The 24,840-nt window shown below is 42.2% G+C and overlaps 2 protein-coding genes across 22 annotated transcripts in view; both read right to left on the minus strand.

The window, feature by feature from the left end:
• Positions 1–235: 235 nt before the first annotated feature.
• Positions 236–8,581, minus strand: LOC129837538 (protein LYRIC-like). 2 transcript variants are annotated; one of them, XM_055903808.1, is made up of 12 exons: positions 7,961–8,581; positions 7,657–7,776; positions 6,740–6,821; positions 5,643–5,843; positions 5,110–5,178; positions 4,752–4,901; positions 3,962–4,027; positions 3,591–3,724; positions 2,758–2,868; positions 2,450–2,542; positions 2,126–2,243; positions 236–1,175 (listed from the first exon to the last, which is right to left on the minus strand). In XM_055903808.1, the coding sequence occupies exons 1-12, from the start codon at positions 8,291–8,293 to the stop codon at positions 1,108–1,110; spliced, it is 1,545 nt and encodes a 514-aa protein (XP_055759783.1). In that variant the 5' UTR covers positions 8,294–8,581; the 3' UTR covers positions 236–1,107. The 2 variants fall into 2 exon arrangements, with proteins under 2 accessions (XP_055759783.1, XP_055759782.1); XM_055903807.1 differs by having other exon boundaries at positions 3,962–4,030.
• A 385-nt stretch (positions 8,582–8,966) lies between these two features.
• LOC129837536 (E3 ubiquitin-protein ligase UBR5-like) overlaps positions 8,967–24,840 on the minus strand; it is a 46,742-nt gene continuing 30,868 nt past the window's right edge. For 9 of the 20 annotated variants that reach the window (XM_055903803.1, XM_055903793.1, XM_055903796.1 and 6 more), the window contains 16 exons: positions 19,026–19,198; positions 17,403–17,537; positions 16,824–17,038; positions 16,415–16,535; positions 15,066–15,450; positions 14,816–14,903; positions 12,877–13,021; positions 12,548–12,678; positions 12,220–12,280; positions 11,630–11,811; positions 11,365–11,449; positions 11,105–11,260; positions 10,665–10,778; positions 10,134–10,317; positions 9,774–9,859; positions 8,967–9,667 (listed from right to left, as the gene is read on the minus strand). In XM_055903803.1, the coding sequence (XP_055759778.1) occupies positions 9,455–9,667; positions 9,774–9,859; positions 10,134–10,317; positions 10,665–10,778; positions 11,105–11,260; positions 11,365–11,449; positions 11,630–11,811; positions 12,220–12,280; positions 12,548–12,678; positions 12,877–13,021; positions 14,816–14,903; positions 15,066–15,450; positions 16,415–16,535; positions 16,824–17,038; positions 17,403–17,537; positions 19,026–19,198 (2,474 nt within the window). In that variant the 3' untranslated portion in view covers positions 8,967–9,454. Of the gene's footprint in view, positions 9,668–9,773; positions 9,860–10,133; positions 10,318–10,664; positions 10,779–11,104; positions 11,261–11,364; positions 11,450–11,629; positions 11,812–12,219; positions 12,281–12,547; positions 12,679–12,876; positions 13,022–14,156; positions 14,268–14,815; positions 14,904–15,065; positions 15,451–16,414; positions 16,536–16,823; positions 17,039–17,402; positions 17,538–19,025; positions 19,199–24,840 lie in introns of all 20 variants that reach the window. The other 11 variants (XM_055903806.1, XM_055903802.1, XM_055903805.1 and 8 more) reach the window with 8 other exon arrangements.

Raw genomic sequence — 24,840 nt, forward strand, 5'->3', positions numbered from 1 at the left:
AACGGTTGGTAGAGCACATGCCTAACCCAACCAACTAAGGCATCAAATTGTATTCCTGATTACTGCATCTTTACAAGTACATCATTGATTAAAGCAGTTTGAAACCATCCTGTCTGCAGCAGAACTAAACATTACTTTTCACTACACACCAATCAGTTGCTCAAAAGAAAAAAATAGAAAAATAGAGGTAACTGATTAATAGGAAAAACAATAGAAATATAAAAGACAAATCAAATATAGAAAAGGGCCTTTATTATTTTTTACATATGGCTTGAAGCGTTTTTATTACAAAGAGGTTACAAAAGGTTGAGGACTTTTGAATCATCAACCACAGGTGGACAGGACAACAGCCATCAATGGTAGAAGCAACTACACAGTCTGAGCACAACACTGATTATCAAAATAACAGCAAGTAACTGAAAGTACTTCTTTTCCATGTACAGCAGAGATACCACTAACACCACCTGCATCCAAATGCTAAACATGATTCCGTTGGGTCGTGTTCATAAAACAGCAAACAGTACAAAATTTACTGAAACAGGGAGGAATACCTGGACTTGTCAGATAGCAATCGCTTATTTAGTTTTCCCCTTTCAAAACGGTTTGCTACCATGTGCCCTATTGAACACGACCCTATAGTGTTGGACTTGACCCTTTGAGCAGGAGTCACTGCACCAATATGGTTAACGATATAAACAGCAAACAAAGACTGCAGAATAAAGGCCAGTAACGTGACTCGGCTGACTCTTCCTCTATAATATTAATCTCAAAGCCATAACATCCCAATCACTATTAAATCAGGATTTATTATTAATTTTCTAGGTGTCTAATCATCAAACATGATCGTTCGAAAGATTCATTGGAATTGGAAAACAGTCTTCATATGTGTGCCCACACTACGATATTGATCAGAATCGCAGAATTTAGCTTTACAGTTAATCTAGATCCAGTCTGATTGACCAGGCTGCATTTTGGATATGAAGCTGGCCGGTCAGAACTTAGAAGTTTGATATTTCCGTTTTTAAAAAGGGCAAGTATTTATATGTTGCATAAACAGCTGTTTTATCCAAAGTATTTTGCATATAACTTCATGTTCATGACTCCAACTCATGTTTCTCTTCTTGCCCGCTTCTTCTTCATCACTGGTTTGGAAGGCTGGCTCTCTTCAGGTTTTTCTATGGGGGGAAAACACACAGGGAGAATAGTCTTACAATACGGGACTCCTTGTAAGAAAAGACACAGGTTGTAAAAAAAAATCATAAATAGAAAACAGAAACGAAGACTTTAGAAGCAGGAAGTGTGTAGAATCCATTCCAGAATGATCACCAGGGAGTGAACATTTTTGTTCTCGCCCAGTACTACCACCTGAATCATCCAATCAATGGCTTGGATATTAGCTGGGTTGAAACAAAAAGGTGCACCCCGTGGAGGTGTGGTCCTGCAGGAGTGGATTTAGAAACAGTGCAGCTGTAGAAAAGTTTGAGTGGAGGCCAAGCGAGAACTGCAGCCCTGCTTGTATACAGTCTTGATTTTTTAGGGTTGCAACATTTCTGTAACTTTCCTGGACTTCCTGCTTATTCCTAACCTTATTCCAGGAATCTTCCAAATAGGATTTAAGGAAAGTTGCCGAAATTTTGCAACTGTATGATTGATACATTAAAGAGAAGGACTGATGCTTTAGCTCAGAGCTGGGATAGCCAATCAAACTGAATGGAGAGGGGACATCTGGTAGTAATAACCTGGCCTAGCTGCTTCCTACACCTCCATAAATCAAGAGCTACACTTCAGAGGAAAAAGGTGAGCAGGCAGCTTGGTGGCCCAGTCAATCACACAACAACTTGCCGGCCCTGCCCAGGAACAACACCTAGCAGCCCACTAATTTGTCTAGATCTGAATGGTTTGAGGGCAAGGTAAAGCTATTCCTTCTTTAATATTAATGTGTTTCTATTGTGATCATAGTATAGCAAGGAATGAGTGGGGATATAGAAGAGGAAAGTATAAAGTGAAGTAAGGTGTATGCAGGGATCGGACCCCAGCTGCTGGCGGAGATACGTAGTCCAGGGTCTGCAGCACTACCACTAGACCAGACTCCAGTGTGATTCACATATAGTTCTGATAGACTTACTATGTGTTGGAGCAGGTAGACTGTTCTGCTTGGCAGTAGGCTCTGTCTCTGCGGGTTGGGGTGGCACTTGTGTGATGGGGGCTGTGTTCTGAACCACCACTGGTTGCTCCACTCTTGCCTGCAGGAAGAAGAAACCTTGAGATTAAAGAGGCTAAAGAACTTTTACCACTGGGGGTGCTCTTGAGCCAACAGGGGTCCCCTAAACAAAATGGCACCCTATTTCCTTTATAGTCCTTACGAGCCCTAATCAAAAAGTAGTACACCATTAGGGAATAGGGTGCCATTTGACACAGTCATTGAGGTCTATAGAGCAGTGTCACCAACCTTCACAGCAGCAATTTTGACAGCAGGCTCCTGGATTGGCTGCTTCTTCACCTTGGCCTCAGCAACAAACTTTTTAATTGGCTCCTCTGACTCCTGTCAATCACAGACAAACAGAACAAATATGAGCCAATCAGGAAGGCCACAGGTAGCAATGACCCAATGAAGGACTCCGCAATGTAGTTCTAATGAGTGATGGTAACAGTTTAAATTAAGTTGCTCTTTCCTGTGTAATAAGACTAATCACTATAGTAACATTTTAATGATGTTGTTAAGGAGGAATCCAGTAAGTGCTTAGTCTACGGTGTTACCTGGCCAGTAACTACAGCATCTTCAGCTGGCTTCTTCTTTTTCTTCTTTTTAGATTTACCAGTTCCATCAGCGGCAGGCTCCGCCTTTTCTCTCTCTTCATCAGATACCTGCTGTGAAACAACATTCAAAGTACAAAACTAATTCAAATATTTGACAGATCTAGACTGCCCAACCTAAATCAACAACCTGACAACCTTTCCCCAACTTGAGCTTAAAAAGTCCAAATAATAACAAGGGGTCATTTTTGTTGTATTAATTCAAAGATTGGAAATATATATATTTTTTAAATGTTGTGTCTTTTTTTTGTCAACTTTGGTTTAATATATCAAATTTGTGTCAATGTCTTGCAGTAAGCAGCAGATATATATATTTTTTTTTTACACGAGAAGGCTTCTGAAATGTAAAATGTGCAGTTTTGTTTGACAGAGGCTTTTAAAATGAAGCAATCCCCAAATCACTACTATTACTCTGTGCAGAACCTTGTACAGGATACAGCATGGTCTCTTTACAAGCAACTGTTGCACTGCAGTCAAACTAGTTATATTCCAAGGATGTAGTGCACACTACCAGTCAGTCTATCCTCACATATGCATAAGGTTATATTTAGAGGTTTTTAAATGCAACATTTAAATTAAATCCCTGACATCTCTCTCCATGATGAAATGTTCTGTTTAACTCTGGAGATGGTTTTTCTCTCTCCTCAACTTCCCCAGATTATATTGACAGTTTTTAAATATAAGGCATGTTATTTATTTAACCAGGAACAGGCCCTTGATGTTAGAAACCTCTCGTGAGGGGCACCTAAAACGTGTTATCACAACTGGCGACTAACCTTGACAGTCTCTGGCAGGGGCTCCTCGAGGGCAGCCACTACTGGAGCAGGGAGTTCCTCATAGTTCCCCCACACCTCCGCTGGTGCATTCCAGTCAGAGCACCCGTCCGCTGTAGCAGCAGACCCATCACCATCTGAAAACACATTCGGAGGAAAGCTCTAGTTAAAACACCTCACAAATACACAGCCTTTACAACACATGATACAGACAGAGATTATGATTCACTCCTAGAGCAGTCTCCTGATTACAATACAGTTGGACTGTGCAGATTCACTGATCTACAGACCACCTTGCAACTCGTATAGCTACTCATTGTGATCTAATCCCTACAATGACTTTTATTGCCAGTGTTAAGGTTTGTTTTACTTACTCAGACCAGACCACTCGTCTTCCACTTGAGGCTCAGGCTGGCTGGGACACGGCAGCTGGGGTTCCACTGCTGGAACACACACAACGACTTGGCTTCATGGCAGACTGTCACCAATATACTCAAACTAATATTGCCATATGATTTTTTTTTTTATCCTTTAGTATTTTTTAAATTTGTATTATACAATCTGATTAAATATCTATACTGCCCTACAAAGGCAAAACAAAGTAACTAAGTAATTGTTTTTACTGCAAAGTCTGACTTCAGTCTTTTTCTGTCTAGACAGAGAGCAATTTTTGTTATTCCATTATATATTCTGATTAACTGGCTTGTTCTTGTGTCAGGAAACGAAATACCACACGTATCAGATAATATACCTGGCCATTACAACAGATAAAATATTTTTGACCAAATTCATAGTTAATGCGTTTTGTTTTTGTAGGGCAGTATACTTGTCTGTACTGTAAACCATGCCATCTAGAGGCCAAAAGGTGATCCTACACCAGGAGTCCACAAAGAACAGTCAGCCCATTCATTACCTGCAGTGGCAACTGTTAGTCTGATTAATGAGACTAGATTCAGGTCTTTAGCCTTTATCTCTTATCAGGGAGCCTCCTAATAAGTCCACCCTCCTAATAACACAACATTGCAATAGAAAACCTCAGTGAAAACTCCTGCCAGTAAAAATGTAATTGTACTGTATTCCCTGCATTTGACAAAAAGTTTGATTTGATTACGGTAATATGTACATATGCAATATATTCCAGGGAAATATTACTACTATCATTACTTTCAGTCTCGTGCCCCCAGACAGCAGTGTCTTGGTTGCTCTCAGAAGTGGTCCAGTGCTCCTTATCAGGAACAATGGTAAGGGCTGGGGCCGTCACAGCCCGGTCAGTCCATTCTCCAGTCACTACCGGAGCCTCCTCACTGCTAATAGCTGACACCAACACACACACATTTAACACCCTTCAAGAACATCCACACAATGGCACCACTTTAAATAGTGTGCCTAAGAAATTGACTCCAACCAAGTACTGTACAAGTAAGAGCATGTAACTAATTGTTTTTCTTAAAATGGGACATGATTTGATTTCACCCTAAGCCTTAATCAGAACCTAATTTGAATCAATATGTATATTTTTTACCTTGAGGTCTGACTACGGCAACAGCAGCGACGGCATCTGCTTTCTCTGCTTTGGTTTTGGAGGATTCTCCTGGGGAAATAACAGTCATGTTTAAAGGCAAGGCTGTAGCTATATTTCCATATACATTTATATTTCCTATTTGCAAAGGGACAGCAGGACAACACACAAAGAGCAGTAGCCTGGAACGCAAACTGATATGCTCAGTTTTTCAATTGTTTCAGGGGTGAAACAGAGCATGTCAGTTTGGATTCCAAGCTAACAGAGCAGTTGACAAGCAGCAGAAGCTACACCTCTCTCTCTGGGCTCGGAGTCCTCCAGGGTCTGTATTTATAGCAGGTCTGATCAACAGGGGACCAGCAGAACTCAATAACAGGAGAAGACAGAGAGTAGCAGTCTCCCTGGATGCCAAATTAGTCTGTTTACATAAAGTTTGTGCAAGTGTAGGTGTCTTTAACCATTATCAGACCTGCTCAGCTGCTGCCCTTTGCCAGCAGAGAGGTATACCATAAGGTGATAGACCTAGCTAGCTTTACCTTTCTTCTTCTTTTCTTTCTTCTCAGAGCCAGACCCAGGGGCTGTAGCTTTGGGGCTGGCCTTGGTTGACTCTGTGGGAGGAGTACTAGGCAGAGGATCCACTCCTCCAGGGCTCCCTGACCCGTCACCAGAGGCCTTGTCTTTACGGCGCTGCTCACGCTTCTCCTTGTTACTGATCTTGGTCTCCCAGGTGCCTGATACTGATAGAGACATGGGGAAGGTTAGTGGGAGGAAGTTAAATAGGCCTACATCTCATGTTCAAATCCACTGTTAGAATGTCCAGGCTCTGGGCCCAGTTTCCCGAAACCATCTCAAGACTACGTTCATTCAGTTCATTCATTCAGCCTTCTTAGGAACATCGTTACATCTCCGAGCTGTTTCCCAAAACCATCATTACTAAACTTGCTCTTGAAAATGCTCATTATTTAACGACTGCCTCAGACCACTCGTAGAACAGCGAAGTACATGGTTAGATGTTTCTTGCCCTTCCGCGTCACTTTATACACAGATGTTTATCCGTCTTTCTGTGACTGCTGATAACTTCAGAAGTTTGTAGACTGACTACAAAAACAAAGTTGCCCATTTTTTTGCATAACAAAGACGCTTCAAATGAAAACCGAGATGACTATTAAAAGACAAATACCGTATAGGCTACACACACATATATATTTGAATGATATGGAAATCAATTTCATGTTAATGCAATTGAGTTTCATTTAGATATTTGTAAGCTACCGATACATTTTTGCCTCAATATATTTCATGATGTAACATTTGCACAACCTGGATTTAGTGCATTATTATAAGGTAAGCATTAGAATAATCCGCCTCAATATTTGTAACCATAGGTGATCTCTCTAGGAGCTGATCCGTCGTCAGTCGTGTGGAATAATTCTAATGTTAAGGTAAGATTGGAAAGGGAGAACGCTCATCCTAGAGCAGTGCTCCCCCCCCAAACCTTGTCAGATTGCATGATTAAAATATGACTCATTTCAATTTCCCTGAAAGGACGTAATAATTAGCTGTAAATGTATGCCCCCACCGCGCTTTGCTAGGCACAATTGATTCAAACAGTTGGTGGTATTGTATTGCGTACCTTCCTCCAATTCCTTGCCATGAGAAGAAGCCGTCTTAGCCTCCTTTACTGCCTGTTTCTGCTTCTTCTTGGTGTTCTTTACCTAAATAAATAGATTTCAACGTGTATGTTGGATTAATGCTACAAGGCAAAGAAATGGAAAGTGGTAACATACAGAAGCATCGCCCCCTGCACCATTAGAACAGAAACGCCATGTTATGAGTCACTCAATCAAGTCAACACGGTCAAACTAGGTAGGTGTGTGTGTGTGTATGTATATATATATATATATATATATATATATATATATATATATCTCTCTCTCTCTCTCTCAAATTACATACACCATCCTGTTCCCCTAAATCTGTCTACCAAAAGCCTTTTGACATGTAATTTATAGGCTATATGGTCCTTACAATCTCAAACGCTATAAACATAATACAAAGTATTATATTTTAAGTGTCAGCCCCTCAATGCAGATTGATGCCAAAACAACTATAAAGAGCATTGATTGACAGACAACTGGGTTGAAAGCTGTATTTGAACATGGAGGAGCCACACTTGACACTAGCTAAGTGAGGAAGCCATCGGTCCCATCCTTTAGGATTTGCTGCATCTGCAAGTTAAAATCTGTGAAACAGACATTGCCAGCTGGCCCCTGCACATCACAGGAGGAGTCCTAAGGGAGGCAGGCCTCTAGTCTAAAAGCCACATCATCACTAGTAAAACTCCATTACAAACGCCATAAGGCCAGTTCTCAATCTTCAAGGCTTGTTTAGTGCAGAAATGGGGATATTATGGAGCTAGCTATAACCAAGCATATCTGAAATTATTTTGCATACAACGGACTTGGTTTTGTATACAACAGATTCAACTGTTTCACTGGTCTCCTAGGCTTGCATACAAGCATTTGCCTCTACAAGCAACATTAGGCCTACCTCAGAAGCCTTTTCTGTCTTGACTTGAGAATGATGTGGCACTACTGGCAGGTTGTCTTCTTCAGTCACTCTGACTTCCTCTTGTAGCTCAGCAACTGCACTACCATTTGGCTGTGATTTCTGTGGGGCAAAAGAGAAGACAAGGCTTAATTTAAAAACAAATATTAGTTTGGCTCACGTGACAGGTTTAGCTAGCTAGCCGAATCATGCTAATGTAGGCTACTAACGTTAGCTAGCTACTGTGACAGAGCTGTCAAAATTAGCATAGCATAACTAGCTAGTAAGCCAACATTGGAAACGTTACCTTTTCTGTAGGTTTCCTTTTCTTTTTCTTCGGTTCCTCTGCTTTTGCCGTCTTGATAGAAGCTGGTTTAGTGCTTTCAACGGTCTCAACTTCAATTACGGTCTGTCGCTTCTTGAAGAGCCCGCGACATGCGGAGGCCCACATAGCCACCATTAGCACGAGCCCAATGCACGCTGCTAAAATGATCAACCATGGCGGAATCTCGGGCTTCACTCCAAAATCCACCCCGAGTTCTGAGTGCAAGAGGTCTAGGCCGGTGGAAAGAAGCTCATTCAGGCGACCTGCTATCAACTTGGCCTGTTGACAGGTCGCGTCCTGCCAATTACCTGCCATTTGGGTTGATCTCGATGATTGACAGAATATGCAAAAGTTAACGTTAGCTGGCTAAAAATAACGGTTTTGACAGGGCAAACAATAAAACCACGATCATCGCTGGCTTGTCATCCACCTAGCTGCTAACGCGTTAGCTAGCTGTCAATCATGTAACATTTGAGTCTGTCGAAATAAATTACCCTCATATAGCTAGCTATGTGTCCAGCTCGTATGCCTGATGAACCCGTTTCTTGCCAATTTGATAACGCAAGGTTGATTTCGAGGAGCAACAGAAAAACAGGCGGTGCTTAGCAGCATCCCGCTCTACGATTGGTGCAACGTCATCATGGAAGGAGGCGTCCCTCTGAAATCGTGACGAATATCCCCAGACAGATTAAGAATGGTGGTCCTGGACTAGAACAGATTATTTGAGGTTAGTCATCAGCATATTTGATTAAAAACTATACCCAATGATGTATCACATATCTTGAACCAAACTTTTGCTGCCCACCTCGTCAAGTAAAATTTGTGGCCGGTTTTATTGTACGCTTGGGTGTATTCCCACAATCTAAATAATTGCAGTCTTCGTAAAGTTCCTAAAACCAGGTTATCAGCATGCCGAGCATTTATTGTGAGGTCATCGATTTAAACCATATTCAGAAATACATTCTACATCAATCAAGAGACTAAAATGATCATTTGCATCCAAGTTTATTTTGAAATTCCCTACTCCCCCTATACAAGAAAAATATTGACTTTCCACCAAGGCAGCAGCGAACTGTCAGTGATAGTAAGTATTCTGTTTAGGGCAAGGAACAAAATCATAATCACAGTGTTTTTTTTATACTTTAACTTTTTAAATACTTCTACTGCAGTCCTCTTTGGCTGAGCTTCGGCACAGTTTGCTGTCGAGCCAAATTCCTGGGAAGTAAAGGTTTAAGCCAATAGAGCAGAGGGCTTCAACTTTACAAAGCCAATGCAGGAATGTATATTACCTCAGAACTAAAAAAAATTAAAACAACAAGCCGTCTGTGTTCACAACACAAACAAAATAACCGCCGGGGGAGTGACAGCATTTTTGTATTTTCTTCAAATTCCATAAAATTGTATAGACAAAAAAACAAATCTACAAAAATGTAACTAGGTAAATATTACACAACATGTAAACATGTTTGTCAACCTCTACACAAAACCAAAGTTCTTGGTCTTAATGGCTAGTAAGAGTTTCTGTTTTAGAATCTGTTTGGAGGAGTAGAGTGGCACGTAGAGGCGTGAGATGCAGGTGTTGGCCGTGGGCAGGTGCTGGTCATCCGGAGGCCTGATGGTGATGGAGGGCATGGGCTGGAAGCCTTCCTCACTGGCTGGCAGAGACGGACTGGAGGTCCAGAAGTACACCTGCAGGGAGGGAGAGGAATCAGATTGTATTGGAATTTATATTTGAGTTTCTGCAGATAAAAATTACAAACTGGGACTGCATCAGGTAGTGAAAATAATTTCTTACCAGATCTTGCCTCTCAGTCATGCTCATCTTCTCCACGATGGACCAAAACCAGCGTTTGAACTGCAACAACTTATCAGCATTTTCCCCTGTTGAGATTCAGAGTGGGATAACAAAAATAAGTGACTCAATCATGGAATAAAAACCATAAACTCAAACACATTTAAGTCATGTAAAAGTACAAACGTATTTTTGTTACAAGACTTCCAACTGCATAGCTAAAAGTGTTAGGGTGAGGATCAATAACCAAAGGAAAACTAAATACATCCAGGTTTTACAGTTCTAGGATCAGGTCTCCCCATCCATATAATCTTATTCATTGTGATCAAAAAGGCAAAACTGATCCTACATCAGCACTCATACTCTGAGATTCTTTGTGAATACGGGCCAAGGTCTTTGTACCAGATTCATCATTGAAGGAAGTGAAGCTGATGAGCATCTGCACGTTGACCTCTCCACAGCCGTTGACCAGCAGCCTGAAGTCCTCCGCTGTCAAGTCCTCCAGGGCGTTCTTAGGAAGGACATCCAACAGACCCTTCCTCATCGCCTGAAAGAGACAAAACAGTATTAACATTAAATGTCAACATCTTTATATACAGTACACATCCATCCCCTTCTCATCAGCTGAGAGAGAACAAGGTATTAATCTCACATAAATGTACACTGCAATATTGTCTCTGTACACATCTAGGCTTATCCCTACTCCAGCTTTAGACTGGACTCGTGTCCAATTTGCTGTTTTGGAATCTCCTATGGCATGCCAAAAACAAAAACAGATCTGGGACCAGGCTAACTTTAGACCTAACTCAATACAGAATGCCCCACTTGGTTCCCTTTATTATAGTGAATGGTAATTCACTTGTATACAGTGCCACATGACAGCGTACAACTCACATGAAGAGGTTGCTCGGCAACCACCAGCATCCTGTGTTCGGCGTACTTTCTCACGTATTCGTAAACGTTGAGAGGAGTCACAGGCATGTTGACCCCACCTGACAGCAGCTCCACCTGATATAGCCATGGACAGCAGACGTCATGTTAATAACGTAATGTGATGTTTCATAACATTCTCTGTCACAATTAGACTGCAGAATAGAAGGGTTTTCAAAACAGTCAACTTCTGATAAATGCAAAACCTGGCAGTTTCAAATGTTTAATGTTGCATGCACAAGTAGTGAAATGCCAGTTGTGACAGAGTGCATTAAAACCAGAGATGCAGTCAGGCGATTGCAAAAATATAACGAAATGAAAAATAGGGACTGAAAATGTAGTCCAAGTGCACTTCCTAAATTGAGTTGACTGCATGTGAAATATTCTCCCTGTGAGTTTTTTACCTGTCCAGCCCCTTCCTCCTTACACAGGTCTATGGCAAAGGCCAGGTCCATGGCTACAAACACAGCCTCCGCCTCTCCAGCCTGAGAGTGACGGATCAACTGTCGCAGGCTCTCGTACATTACCGGGTCAAAGAAGGCAAAGTCATGCCAATTCACCTGCTCACAGACACAAATACTGATGAGAACTCTATCCGTGTACAAGTCCAGATGTAGCGGTTTCCATATTGCAGTGTACAACAGTGCCCAGTGGAAATCATTACCTTTCTGCCGAGCAGCACCTTGATGACATGTCTGTTCAAGGTAATTGGACAGAGCTCATTCTGCAGCAGACACAGCCCTAATATTCTGGAGAGAAAAAAACAAAAAAACGTAAACACTTGGAAATTCTTTGAGGTAGGCTACATATAATTGTAATTTCGTTGTTTTATCCCTGAATATAAGTAAATAGTGGCTGCACTCCAAATGGCCCCCTGTTCCCTATGGGTCCTGGTTGCACTATAACGGGAATAGGATGCTAGGACTTACCTGCCGATGTTCCTGAAGCAGTTGAGCCTGGCCTCCGTGTTCTTGCCGGGCCGGGGAGAGTAGAAGCCTCTCTTCCCGGGCTGGTAGAACAGGGGAGCGTTGTCATCTCCGTCTTCAGGGTCGTCCAGCTCCATGTCCACCACACTGCGGGTGGAGCCATGACGCTTACGGTTCTCCTGCTGCTACAACCAGGAAAATGAGGAACTTTATTCGTAATTGACAATAACTGACAAATTTTTGGTTATTACGGCGTAAAATAATTAAAATCAGTGCCACCCTGTAAAATATAATTGACTGGTCTTGAGAAAGGTTGCTAAAGCTGAAATGTTGACAAACAGTCCCCTATATCCTGTTACTATTAGAGCATAATATTAGTGGGTGATCATGAGGTGAATATTTGTATTATGTTATCGTAAACCTCTAAAAACAGCCACAGTCAGAATTCTAACCAGTAAATTAATGTCATGAGGCTGAAGGCCACATTCCTTTTATTCTTCATACAACTTTCTTTCAGGCATGTCTAATGACTTGTGTTCCTGGACCACAGAGCTGGGGCATGCTGGGACCGGAGACGGAGAGCTGAAGCTTACCTGTGCTTTCTCAGGAGCCTCCAGGAGACCCAGGTCCAGTATGCTGTCAGCGCCATTTTCCCTGTGGAAGGGGAGAGGAGTTTTAGTCAGGTTATCCTTTATTTTTATCAAACCAGGTTGTCCTATTGAGGTAACAAAAAAACTTTCACAAGGGAGACCTGGTCAAGAGGGCATCCTTGAAATTGTGTATGGTGACGATGCGTCCCAAATGGTACCTTTTTGTGAAAATATGGCAATAAACGGGCTCTGGTCAAAAGTAATGCACTGTGAGCAGGGTGCTATTTTGAGAACAAAATGGCAGAGTGGTGAATAGGACATTGTACTATACCTTCCATGTGCAATGAGCAGCTCCATGGCCTCTTCCACCCTGGCCCTGAGAGAGTCCTCACTGGCCAGGAGCAACAGCAGCTGGGCTGGGGAGAGCTCCAGCAGCATCCCTGTGATCTTACTGGCAAATGCCTGGAGAGGAAGGAACAACACCAGTCAGTCACATTCTGTAGACAGTCCTGAGGTTTTCACTTATTCACCACCCATCACATACAGTATTCCTTGATTGTATATAGATATTATGCATTATAGATTAGATAATGAATGGATACTGCATTTATAGATAAGATACTTTAATTAGAATTAGATTGTTGTAAAGCTGGTAGGTACCGGCTGCATAGCGTGGACGCGGGGGTATAGCCTCTCTCCCAGGGCCTGTCTGTGGGCAGGTAGGGGATCAGGTTCGTCACTGGGGTTCCCCTCCGAGGCTGGCCTGAAGGGCCGGGTGTCAATGGACAGCTGTCTCCTTGAGTCCCTGGAACACACACAGAAGGGAAGGTTAGCTAGCGCCCTCAAACATTCTACACCATCGTGCCGACCCGAACAAAACTGGCCAGTGCAGGCCATTGTCTTACGCCAGATCAATGCTCGTCCCTCAACCAATCGGTCTTGTAGGACGTGGAACACATCTATAAAACTAGATTTTGCTCAACACAAGTTCCTAATTCTGGCTACTACAGCAAACCATGCTCCAGCTAACAGCCTAGTATAAGCTTGTTTGAATGGCCATACAGTAGCTAGTTTAACAGCTTGTTGATTAAGTTGTACAGAACCAAAGTTAAGGGACTGCTCTCAGAAATCAGCATGTATGCAACAGACAGCTGCCATTGTGCCTCGCTACTTCGTAACATTTGGCCAACGCGATAACGTTGGAGAGCAGTCTGCTGTGCTGTAGAACTCGGCGCACTAATCACAGCAGAACAAATATGAAAACTCATGTGCATAGCTAGAGGGAGTATTCAGCATTGAGTGTGTGAACTGGTGTTTTCATATGGATTGGAATGTTCGTACATAAAGAATTTCATGAATATGGATTCTACCACCACAAAACACCTTAGCTAGATATAGAATTAGGTATTGAAGACATCCTCATTACTTAAAAAAAAATATTAGCTACAGGTTCATCGTTTTTGGTAAGATTAACTGACGCTTGAGGATGAACAGGGGTTCAGTGGATGATGTCACCGTGGTAACATTTTTGAACGTTAGGACAGCATATTGTAGTCGGACTTCTTTTTAGCTACCATGAGTTTCTGCGAGTTCAGACAGATCAGTAGAGATGGCCGCCATGTTATCCGACGTGAGACAATGCAATGCAGGACAGAAACTATGGTGGATGCGTAACCAGGTCAGCTAGGCTCGGCTAAGCAGTGTAAAATTTTATTTCGGTGTAGTTGAGTAGAGAGATGTATAAAGCTATAGTTACAACTTTCAAACTATGTTGCATTTGGATTGCTTTGTGTAACACCACCAGCAACTAAAAAGCAATTAATCTACAACATGGTTGCATCCAGTTGCAATTTCTTCTACTTTTTTACTTTCTATTTCCACAAAATTCTACTTTGTGCACTAGTTGCAAGCAACAGCCAATCAAAATGAATGCGTCGCACATGATCCATTTGAAGGTTCGGAACTCTGACCCAGTTGTCAAGTCAACACAGCTGTCAGTGCTGTGGGAACCGTGATCAAGGTTGGTAGAAGAGACATTAGCCAAACGGGAGCTGTAAATAAATATTGGCATCATGGGAAGTCATGGTTAATGTACATGGTTTGGTAGTCAATGTCATTTTTGAAGTGAACCCAGACCTCTCAGACCAGTTTCAACTGAAATTGACCAACATGAACTGCACTAGCTAGCTTAGTTCATTGCTACCATGGTCATTTTCACTAGCTAGCTAAAGTGTACAGACAGCATTTTGTCCAAATCCATTCTTATACAACCATACGGTTGGATAAACAATTAGTAAAATCATGATGTAATGCAGCAGATGACATTAGGTGAGGTACGACTTCTCAAACCATAATGACAATAGCAGCTTCAATTTGATTGGCTGTTGCAAGCAATTTCAATCACATTTGAGTTACTTCGTGTATCAGCAACGTTGCTTGAGATGTCACTTGCAACCTCTAACTGCGACTAAATTTGCTTGAAAGTTGCTTTGTTTAACTTCAGCCTAACACATGAAGGTCAAATGTTTTTTGAAAGGCAACATGTCCTAATAACACACTACAACCACAGGGTTGGTGAGCAGGATGGTTGGTCTCTCACCTGTCTCGATCTCTCCTAGAGCCGGCTCGGAGCCCTCCACTCCTCCGCTCCCTCTCCCGGTCTCTGTTCCTCAGCCGCTGCATCAGATCTACACACAGAGGGAGACTTTAGGAAAGATATATATCTCTGTTCTCCTCTGAAATTCCTCTTGCTTCCCCCAGAGTGGTGGTAGCAGTAAGTTGTCACAGTCACCATGTTAAACTGCCATTTGGGTTAAGTAATTAATAAATTGACGCTAGTAGTTTCATACTCAATGTCATACTTGAGTTGTAATCGTGATGACACGTACTGCTGGCCTGCATGCCCTTGCTGACACTCTGTACACAATCCAGGTTGGGCAGCTTGTCATTGGACAGGAAGGCTAGGGCGATGGCCGTGTAGAAGCTACGGGCCACGCCACTACCTTCGCCCGGCTCGTCCTTGAAGGTGACCTTGACGCGGTGCACAGCCATGGGTGTGGTGGTGCAGCGCCGTCCAAAGTGGGTGTTGAGCTGCCTCATGGTCTGCTGGATCAACTGGTCACGGTCACGGTCCACCTCCAGGGCCAGGTCACGAGACTGGAGGTTACGGAGTTTCTCCATCTCCCGGCGGAACTTAGACTCCTTCACCTCAAAGCCCCCCAGCTCGGTCAGGATCTGGGGACGGGATCAGACAGACAGGATTAAATGTCTGGTTAGATCATCAACTGTTTTTTTATCCCCTTTTCCCCCCAATTTTCGTGGTATCCAATCGCTAGTAATTACTATCTTGTCTCATCGCTACAACTCCCGTACGGGCTCGGGAGAGACGAAGGTCGAAAGCTATGCGTCCTCCGAAGCACAACCCAACCAAGCCGCACTGCTTCTTTAACACAGCGCGCCTCCAACCCGGAAGCCAGCCGCACCAATGTGTCGGAGGAAACACCGTGCACCTGGCCCCCCTTGGTTAGCGCGCACTGCGCCCAACCCGCCACAGGAGTCGCTGGAGCGCGATGAGACAAGGAAATCCCTACCGGCCAAACCCTCCCTAACCCGGACGACGCTGGCCCAATTGTGCGTCGCCCCACGGACCTCCCGGTCGCGGCCGGCTGCGACAGAGCCTGGGGGTGAACCCAGAGACTCTGGTGGCGCAGTTAGCACTGCGATGCAGTGCCCTAGACCACTGCGCCACCCGGGAGGTCCCTGATCATCAACTGTTTTTAATGTTTGACAGATGTTTTTTTTTGTCCTGATCTCATCTTGGTAATTGTACTTTTCTTTATTACATGTTTGTCTGTCAAGATCTGGGAACAGAAAGCTGTAGAGACTTGTCTACCGTTCTAAAAGCGTACATTTGGATCCGGTATGCTGATTGGTTGATAGCTGTTAGTTATTCACGATAATCCACAGGTAAAGCCTGTTAACAGTTCCATTTGAATCATCAATTTACTGTTCAACAGCCCAGCCAGGCAATTCATAAACTTTCTAGCCCATCATCTTGGTAAAGGTATTTTTATTTATTTTGTCCATGTCTAGCTGTATATTTTTGTGGATTTCATTGTATTAATGGTTTGGACCAGGGGAAATACTATAAATATAATACAGTATAATTGTTTAGACACCAATCCCTGAGTGTGCATACCGATCCAGGCTCTGCTCCAACGTCCTCCATGAAGACGCGTCCGAACAGCTCCAGAGACAGACGCCAGCGGCCCAGCAGCATGTCATGGGAGATCACCATCCCCATGAAACTACAGTGGGGTCTGGAGAGGAGGACAGAGATTATATACTTCCTAGTTAATATTACAGTGGGGTCTGGAGAACACAGGAGAGGGCACAGAGATGTTACTTCCTTGTTAATACCAAAGATGGGAGTGTAAGGAACATTTACATATGCAGTTGTAAGATGCAAAGAGGGAGAATATTATTTATTTATGTAACCTAACTATATTCATTGTTTCCTTACTGAAGCAAAAAGAGAGCGACCTGAGAAAGCAAACCTAGATGGCATTTTCATTTATTTACTAGCCACTAAGACACGTGTACCATACCTAAAGGAAGGAAGCGGGGGTCCATCGCTCTCAGTGAGGCCTATTTCAGCCAGGAGGCTGCTCTTCAGCTGGGCAGCTAGGTCGTGGGGTGAGGGGCCTGGCTTTGGAGCCACTAGCTCCTGGTCCATGGGCTGGTCCTCTCTGCCGCGCTGACTAGTCTCCATACTCATCACGTTCTTCAGGTTGGCTGAGTAGGACATCTTGGTGGGTAGGATCTGTAGGACACAACAGCTGTGGTTGTAGTGAATGGTGCTATAATGAATGTTTTTTTAAATTATGGAAATGTACTGTGAAGACTGTGGCTCTGCTCCAATAATTTGATGCATCTTCCCTTACTCTTTTTCCTTCCATGAAGTACTAATCACTGATCTAACATGGATTGGCGTTAGCAAGCTTTCCAGTTTCCATTGCATTACTTTCACCAATCCAGCCATGTTAGACCAGTGATTCTTTCAAGAAGGGGGGGATGAGGGAAGGATGCATGTTGATTGAAGGGATGAGGGATAAAGGAAGGATGCATGATAAGAGTATTAGAGCAGGGCTGGTGTGTTGTCAGGGCGGGCAGTGCGTTATGTATACCTGAGAGGAGCCCATGTTAACCTCCATGCAGCTGCGGTCCAGGGTGGCCTCTGCCAGGCCTTTGCTTGCTGTGTACGAGGACGAGTACAGGCCCTGACTAGGACGGCCAAACAGATCCTCCTTCCTTGCATTGGGCTGGGAGGTAGAAAAATGTAAAATAAGTTGCAGTGTCATTATTGTAACAAACTAAAAACAGATTAACAACGTATTGGTAGTGGTGGATTTATTGACTTCTAGTGTATATTGCACTGCTTGCCCCATAAAGGTATAAGTAGGCAAATAAGCTCTATAGCTGTGTTTTAACATAACTACTGTCTGGCATCAATTACACTGCATTAAGGATTATAAAGAGGCTGTTTTGGGAGCCCGTTAGGACTTCACCTGCACATGTCACTTTAATTCCATTTCCTTCATAGATAGTTATCAATAAAATCTCACAATAAAGTGCAGTGTTTCAGATTTGCCTGCTGGGGGCAAGGAGACCCTCAGTGCCGCTAAAGCCCTTGACAACTAAAATCTGTTTAAGGGGTTGTTAAATAAATGTTAAAACTATTTGGTTGTAATATCTTAACCTCATGAAGAGCATAGTCAGAACTACACAGTTCAGATCATTCCATATTTAGCTCTCAGAGTTAAACAACAAGTATCCATGCTTGTCATGATCAGTAAACATCAATTGGCCATGTAATTTCAGATATGTTGAGGCTACCCTGACGTCTCTCAATAACCTTTAGTTAGATATTTGAGTGAAAAGTAAACTATACCTGATAAGTATGAGTGGTTTAGGTTCATTTCCCCATCCTTTGTGGGCTCTGCTTGTCAAGCAGCAGAAGGGCGCATTTGCTGATGTAAGCCTATTGTTAGCTGATAATGTTTACTTTGCAAGCTACCGGTAGAAACGTTGTACAGTTGGCTAAACATAGTGCTAAGTAGACCTTATATACTTTTTTTCTCCAACCAACATAGCTAACTTCACTAAGTAGGTCTAACATAAACCCTTAACATTTCTTGGTGTTTAAATCGCAATTGCTACTGACAAACCTGATTAATGGACCACATCAAATTGGCTAGCCAATAAAATACAACATCAATACGGCTAGTTAACAAGCTAACTTTCAGGGGATAACTAGAAGTCTATATCCAAATATTGTTTAATTTGCTTGGCATCTATAGAGGTGATGACAGTAGTCCGAATGACAATTTGACGAGGACTTGCCAATGTCAAGCTCTTTCCAAAAGCCTAACCTCTGATGAAGCAAGCTAAGCGACATAGTTTGCTTAGCTAGCTAGATGCCAAATGATAGGTTACCCTCATTTATCTGAAAATACATGATCAATTGATGTTTACTGATCATGAAAAACATGCAGTTACTTGCTGTTTAACTGAGAGCTAAATGTGGAATAATCCGAACTGTGTCGTTCTGACTATGCTCTTCAAAGTGATGATATTAAAACCAAATAGTTAACAATCCCTTAAAAACAGCATGTACTTGTCAATGGTTTTAGTGGAGCTGGGGGTCTCCTTGCCCCCCAGCAGCCAAAATCTAACGCTCTGCACTGTATTGTGACGTTTTATTGATAACGACCTATACCGGTCAGTGCGAATTAAAGAAATGCACTAACCTGCAGGAGGTGAGGCTGGTCTGCCAGGGGGATGGCCTCAGCCAGGGGGACCTCGAAGGGGTTGGGGGGGATACAGCCCAGGAAGGTCATGGAGTCAGAGCGCCGGAAGAACGGGTGGTTCTGTCCCGTCTCAGAAGGGACCGGGTCATCCTCCTTATCCTGGAGCGTGGAGCCTGAGAGAGAGAGAGAGAGAGAGGTCAGCACTGCTTCCCTACATTTCTCCACACTACAAAAGACCACTGGGAAAGACTGGCCAAAAAACAACTGTACATAGTTTAAACTGCCTATCACCTACATCAGGGCTCTTCAACCCAGCAGTTCCTGGAGAGCTACCGTCCTGAAGATTCACGGCAACTGTAATCACACGCACCTGATTCTAATAATTAGCTGGTTGATAATCTGAACCAAGTTACTTAAAACTGGGGTTGGAGTGAAAACCTACAAGGGTAGCTCTCCATGAACAGGTATGGAGAGCAATGACCTACAGTGACGTGTTAAAGTATTTGCCCCCTTTCTGATTTTCTTTATTTTTGCTACTGAATTTTATCAGAACTTCAACTAAAACCTAATATTAGATAAAGGGAACCTGAGTTTGTTAATTAAATGAATAAAACAAGTATGCATTTGAGTTATTATTAAAGTGATGCAACACCCAATTCCCCTGTGTGAAAAAGTAATTGCCCCTTACACTCAGTAACCGGTTGTGCCACCTTTAGCTGCAATGACAGCAACCAAATGCTTCCTGTAGTTGTTGAGTGGCTAAACGCCGTGAAGGAATTTTGGCCCATTCTTGCATGCAGAACTGCTTTAGCTTGGCAACATTTCTGGCTTCACGAACTGCTCAGTTCAAGTCCTACCACTAAGTCGTCTCAATTAGGATTAGGTCTGGACTTTGACTATGCCATTCCAAAACTTAAAATTTGTCGCTTTAACCATTTTCATGTAGAATTGTGTATTTTGGATCATTTTCTTGCTGCAGGACCCAGATGCGCTTCAGCTTCAACTCACAGATCGATGGCCTGACATTCTCCTTTAGAATTCTTTGATACAGAGCAGAATTCACGGTTCCTTCTATTAAGGCAAGTCATCCAGGTTTTGAGGCAGCAAAGCATCCCCAAACCGTCACACTACCACCACCATGCTTGACCGTTGGTATGAGTTTCTTAATGTGGAATGCAGTGTTAAGTTTTCAGACATAATGGGACCCATCTCATCCAAAAACTTGACTCAAGTTTGCCAAAAAGCACCTGAATAATTAATTTTCTATGGACAGATGACTCAGACGACATGGGTCCCATTATGCCTGCCGAAAACCAAACACTGTATTCCACAGTAAGAACTTTAATGGTCAAGCATGTTTATTTTTTTATTGAATCCTTATTTTACTAGGTAAGTTGACTGAGAACACATTCTCATTTACAGCAACGACCTGGGGAATAGTTACAGGGGAGAGGAGGGGGATGAATGAGCCAATTGTAAGCTGGGGATGATTAGGTGACCGGCCAGATTGGGGATATTAGCCAGGACACTGATTTGTATTTATTATGGATCCCCATTAGCTGCCAAAGCAGCAGCTACTCTCCTGGGGTCCAGCAAAATTAAAAGGCAGTTTAAACAAATATAAAAACATACAATACATTCAGATTTCACTTCACACTGTGCCCTCAGGCCCCTATTCCACCACTACAACATATCTACAGTACTAAATCCATGTGTATGTATAGTGAGTATGTTATCGTGTGTGTATGCATGTGTCTGTGCCAATGTTTGTGTTGCTTCACAGTCTCCGCTGTTCCATAAGGTGTTTTTTAAATCAGTTTTTAAAAAAATCTAATTTGACTGCTTGCGTCAGTTACTTGATGTGGAATAGAGTTCCATGTAGTCATGGCTCTATGTAGTACTGTGTGCCTTCCATAGTCTGTTCTGGACTTGGACTGTGAAGAGACCTCTTGTGGCATGTCTTGTGGGGTATGCATGGGTGTCTGAGCTCTGTGCCAGTAGTTTAGACAGAGACCTCATAAATAAAACTAGTGATAAAGTCAACTCTCCTCCACTTTCAGCCAGGAGAGATTGATATGCATATTATTAATATTAGCTCTCTGTGTACATCCAAGGGCAAGCCGTGCTGCCCTGTTCTGAGCCAATTGCAATTTTCTTAAGTCCTTTGTGGCACCCGACTGAACAGTAGCCAAGGTGCGACAAAACTAGGGCCTGTAGAACCTGCCTTGTTAGTGTTGTTAAGGCAGAGCATCACTTTATTATAGATAGACTTCTCTCCATCTTAGCTACTACTGCATCAATATGTTTTGACCATGAGTTTACAATCTAGTGATACTCCAAGCAGTTTAGTCATCTCAACTTGCTCAATTTCCACATTACTACAAGATTTAGTTGAGGATTAGAGTTTAGTGGGTGTTTTTTTCTAAATACAATGCTTTTAGTTTTGGAAATATGGCTAACTTATTCCTTGCCACCCACTCAAACTAACTGCAGCTCTTTGTTGAGTGTTGCAGTCATTTCAGTTGCTGTAGTAGCTGACGTGTATAGTGTTGAGTCATATGGATCCATAGACACACTGGCTTTACTCAAAGTCAGTGGCATGTCGTTAGTAAAAATGTAATAAAAACAAAGGGCCTAAACAGCTACCCTGGGGAATTCCTGATTCTAACTGGTTTATATTTGAGAGGCTTCCATTAAAGAACACTATGTGTTCTGTTTGACTGGTAACTCTTTATCCACAATATAGCAAGGTGTGTAAAGCCATAATACAAGTTTTTCTGGCAGCAGACTATGATCGATAATGTCAAAAGCTGCACTGAAGTCTAACAAGACAGCCCGCCACAATCATTTTATCTATTTCTCTCAGCCAATCAGTCATTTGTTAAGTGCTGTGCTTGTTGAGTGTCCTTCCCTATAGGCATGCTGAAATTCTGTTGTCAAAAAAACTTTTTCCCCAGAAGTTTACTAAGGGTTGGTAACAGGCTGATTCGTTGGCTATTTGAGCCAGTAAAGGGTACTTTGCTATTCTTGGGTAGCGGAATGACTTTAGCTTCTCTCCAGGCCTGAGGGCACACGCTCTTTAGTGGGCTTAAATTAAAGATGTGTCAAGTAGGAGTGACAATATCCTCAGTAATTTTCCATCCAGATTGTCAGACCCTGGTGGCTTGTCATTGTTGATAGACAACAATTTTCTCACCTCTTCCACACTGACTTTACGGTATTCAAAAGAACAATTGTCTTTCACAATTTGGTCCGATATACTTGTGTAGTGTCAGTGTTTATTGCTGGCATGTCATCCCTAAGTTTGCTTATCTTGCCAATGAAAAAGTCATTAAAGTAGTTTGCAATATCAGTGGGCTTTGTGATGGAGTCATCTGATTCAATGACTGAAGGAGCTAGTTAGCTTCTTTCCCCAAAAAGTTCATTTAAGGTGCCCTAAAGCATTTTACTATTATTCTTTATCTTTGTTTCATAGTGTAGTTTATTTTTATTTAGTTTAGTCACATTTTCTTAATTTGCAGTACGTTTGCCAATCAGTTGGACTGCCAGACTTAATTGCCATACAATTCCTCATCAATCCAAGGGGATTTAAAAGTTTTTACAGTAATATTCTTAATGGATGCGTGCTTATTAGTAACTGGAATAAGTAGTTTCATAAACGTGTCAAGTGCAGCGTCTGATTGCTCCTCATTACACACCAGCAAATATTCTTTACATCAAAACTTATTGTATGACCTCATACACTATATTAGGCCCAGCCTTTGGTTTTCCTAGATATTGCTATTATATTGTGATCACTACATTATATGGATTTGGATACTATTTTAAAGCACATATCTGCAGCGTTAGTAAAGAGGTGATCAATACGTGATGATTTAATTCCTGTGCTGTTTATAACTACCCTGGTAGGTTGACTGACAACCTGATCCAGGTTGCAGGCACTTGTTAGAGTTCAAGGTTTTTTCCTGAGTGGGCAGCTTGATTGCAAGTCAATATTTAAAATCACCCAGAAAATATACTTCTGTTGATACATATATTATCAAGCATTTCACACACATTATCCAGATACTGACTGTTAGCACTTGGTGTGCTATAGAAGCTTCCTACAAGAATGGGCTTTAGGTGAGGCAGATGAACCTGTAGCCATATTACTTCCATAGTATTTAACATTAGATCTAAGCTTTACAGGAATGTGGTTCTGAATATAGATTGCAACACCGCCTCCGTGGGCTTTTCGGTAGATGCTATAACCATGTATGTAGCAATACGTGATGAATACACTGTATCAAAGGTATTATCCAAGTGAGTTTCAGAGATATAATATGAATGTAATCTGTTACAAGCAAGTCATTGACTTCATGGACCTTGTTTCTTAGGCTACATATGTTAATATGGGCTATTTTTAGCACTTTTCTGGGTTGCTTGATTGTTTTTAATGCTTTACTGGGAAGCTTAGAGGTAGACTTACTCATGTTATTTACATTGGAGCGGATAGTGCAGAGTGAGCTGCATAAAGTGGTCTTCCTATTATTGCACACCGCCTCAGTGCTAACAGTGTAACTCTGGTTTACAAGCTCATGATTACCGCTTACAATAGCTGTAAGATAAAGACGTATTTGGTGCAATTAGGGGTACATAAATGACTTACATTGTGTTTGCCAATGCCCCTAAGATCATATACACTTGATGCAGCATTATGACGACTCGTCACAATGGTAGGGATTAACTGAGCTGGTCTTGGATTATTTACCAGTCATTGTTTTTTTGTTGTTGAGTTTAGTTTGTTTTATTTTTACAGGGACAGTGCACATTAATCAACGTTTCAGTATAAGTGCCAGTTTTAGCCAGCCGGCTAATTTTCAACCGCAGTCCCTGGACAGGTTATTAAAAACAATTACAATATAGACAATCATTGAGCAGTGAGCACACTCAGAGCAACATAGGACAAGCAAGACATAGCATACAGACAGAGCAACATAGAACAAAAAGAAGCAAGACAAAATTCATAAAAGCAACAAAGTGTTTCCACACCTCACAAGCTACAGACAACATGGAAAGCGGCAATACACAGCTAGGGATTATGTTTACAAATCTGATTGACCTTTAGCCATGTCTTCAAGCATTTTGTGAAAATGTGATATGTGGTGCAGTTGTGTGTGTCTGATGGCAGTGTATTCCAGACATGGGAAGCTCTCAGAGAAAGCAGATTTACTAAAGGTGTTTTCCTTAAGGGAACTATACAGTCACCTCTCATGGCAGACCTTGTGGATCTGCTGCCATATGTTTGGGTTTCTGTTTAACAAAAATACTGAGTGGAGGGGGAGCCAGGCCATTTAGGATCTTGAATACAAGACATGTGTCGTCGGTGTATTGCACAAGATTTTCCCAACTCAGGAGCTCATGCTTTCTGAGGATGTAACAGTGATGATGGCTATTGGGCTTCCTATCAGGCACTTTGAGTGCCTGTTTGTAGACAGACTGAATAGGTTTTAATGTTGTCAGCAAGCTTGGGCCCAACTAGTCAAGCAGTGTGTTAAGTGGGGGAGTATCATAGATTTGAAGTACAGTTTTGCTACCTCTGTAGTCAAACAATTTAAGATTCTACCAGATCAATTTAGAATTTCCCTTGGCTTCACCAATTATGTTAATAAAAAAAGTTTGCCTTGGCCTGCCTGATTTCTTTCATCACCTTATTTCTCAACATGGTAAACCTACGTCTGTCATGCTCTAATTTTGATCTTAGGGCTATTTTTAGAGCATAATCTTGTTCTTTCACCAATTTCCAGATGTCTCCATTTAGCCAAGGTTAGAGTGC

This window comes from Salvelinus fontinalis, chromosome 38 (assembly GCF_029448725.1).
Source record: "Salvelinus fontinalis isolate EN_2023a chromosome 38, ASM2944872v1, whole genome shotgun sequence".
In the NCBI taxonomy this organism is placed as follows: domain Eukaryota; kingdom Metazoa; phylum Chordata; class Actinopteri; order Salmoniformes; family Salmonidae; genus Salvelinus; species Salvelinus fontinalis.

Coding starts and splice junctions, on each gene's coding strand:
- LOC129837538 (XM_055903807.1), bottom strand. CDS start 8,293: ATGGCAGGTAATTGGCAGGACGCGACCTGTCAACAGGCCAAGTTGATA. Junction 4,902..5,109: donor TGCCGTAGTCAGACCTCAAG/GTAAAAAATATA, acceptor TGTTGGTGTCAG/CTATTAGCAGTGAGGAGGCT. Junction 4,031..4,751: donor CTGGGGGCACGAGACTGAAA/GTAATGATAGTA, acceptor TGTGTGTTCCAG/CAGTGGAACCCCAGCTGCCG.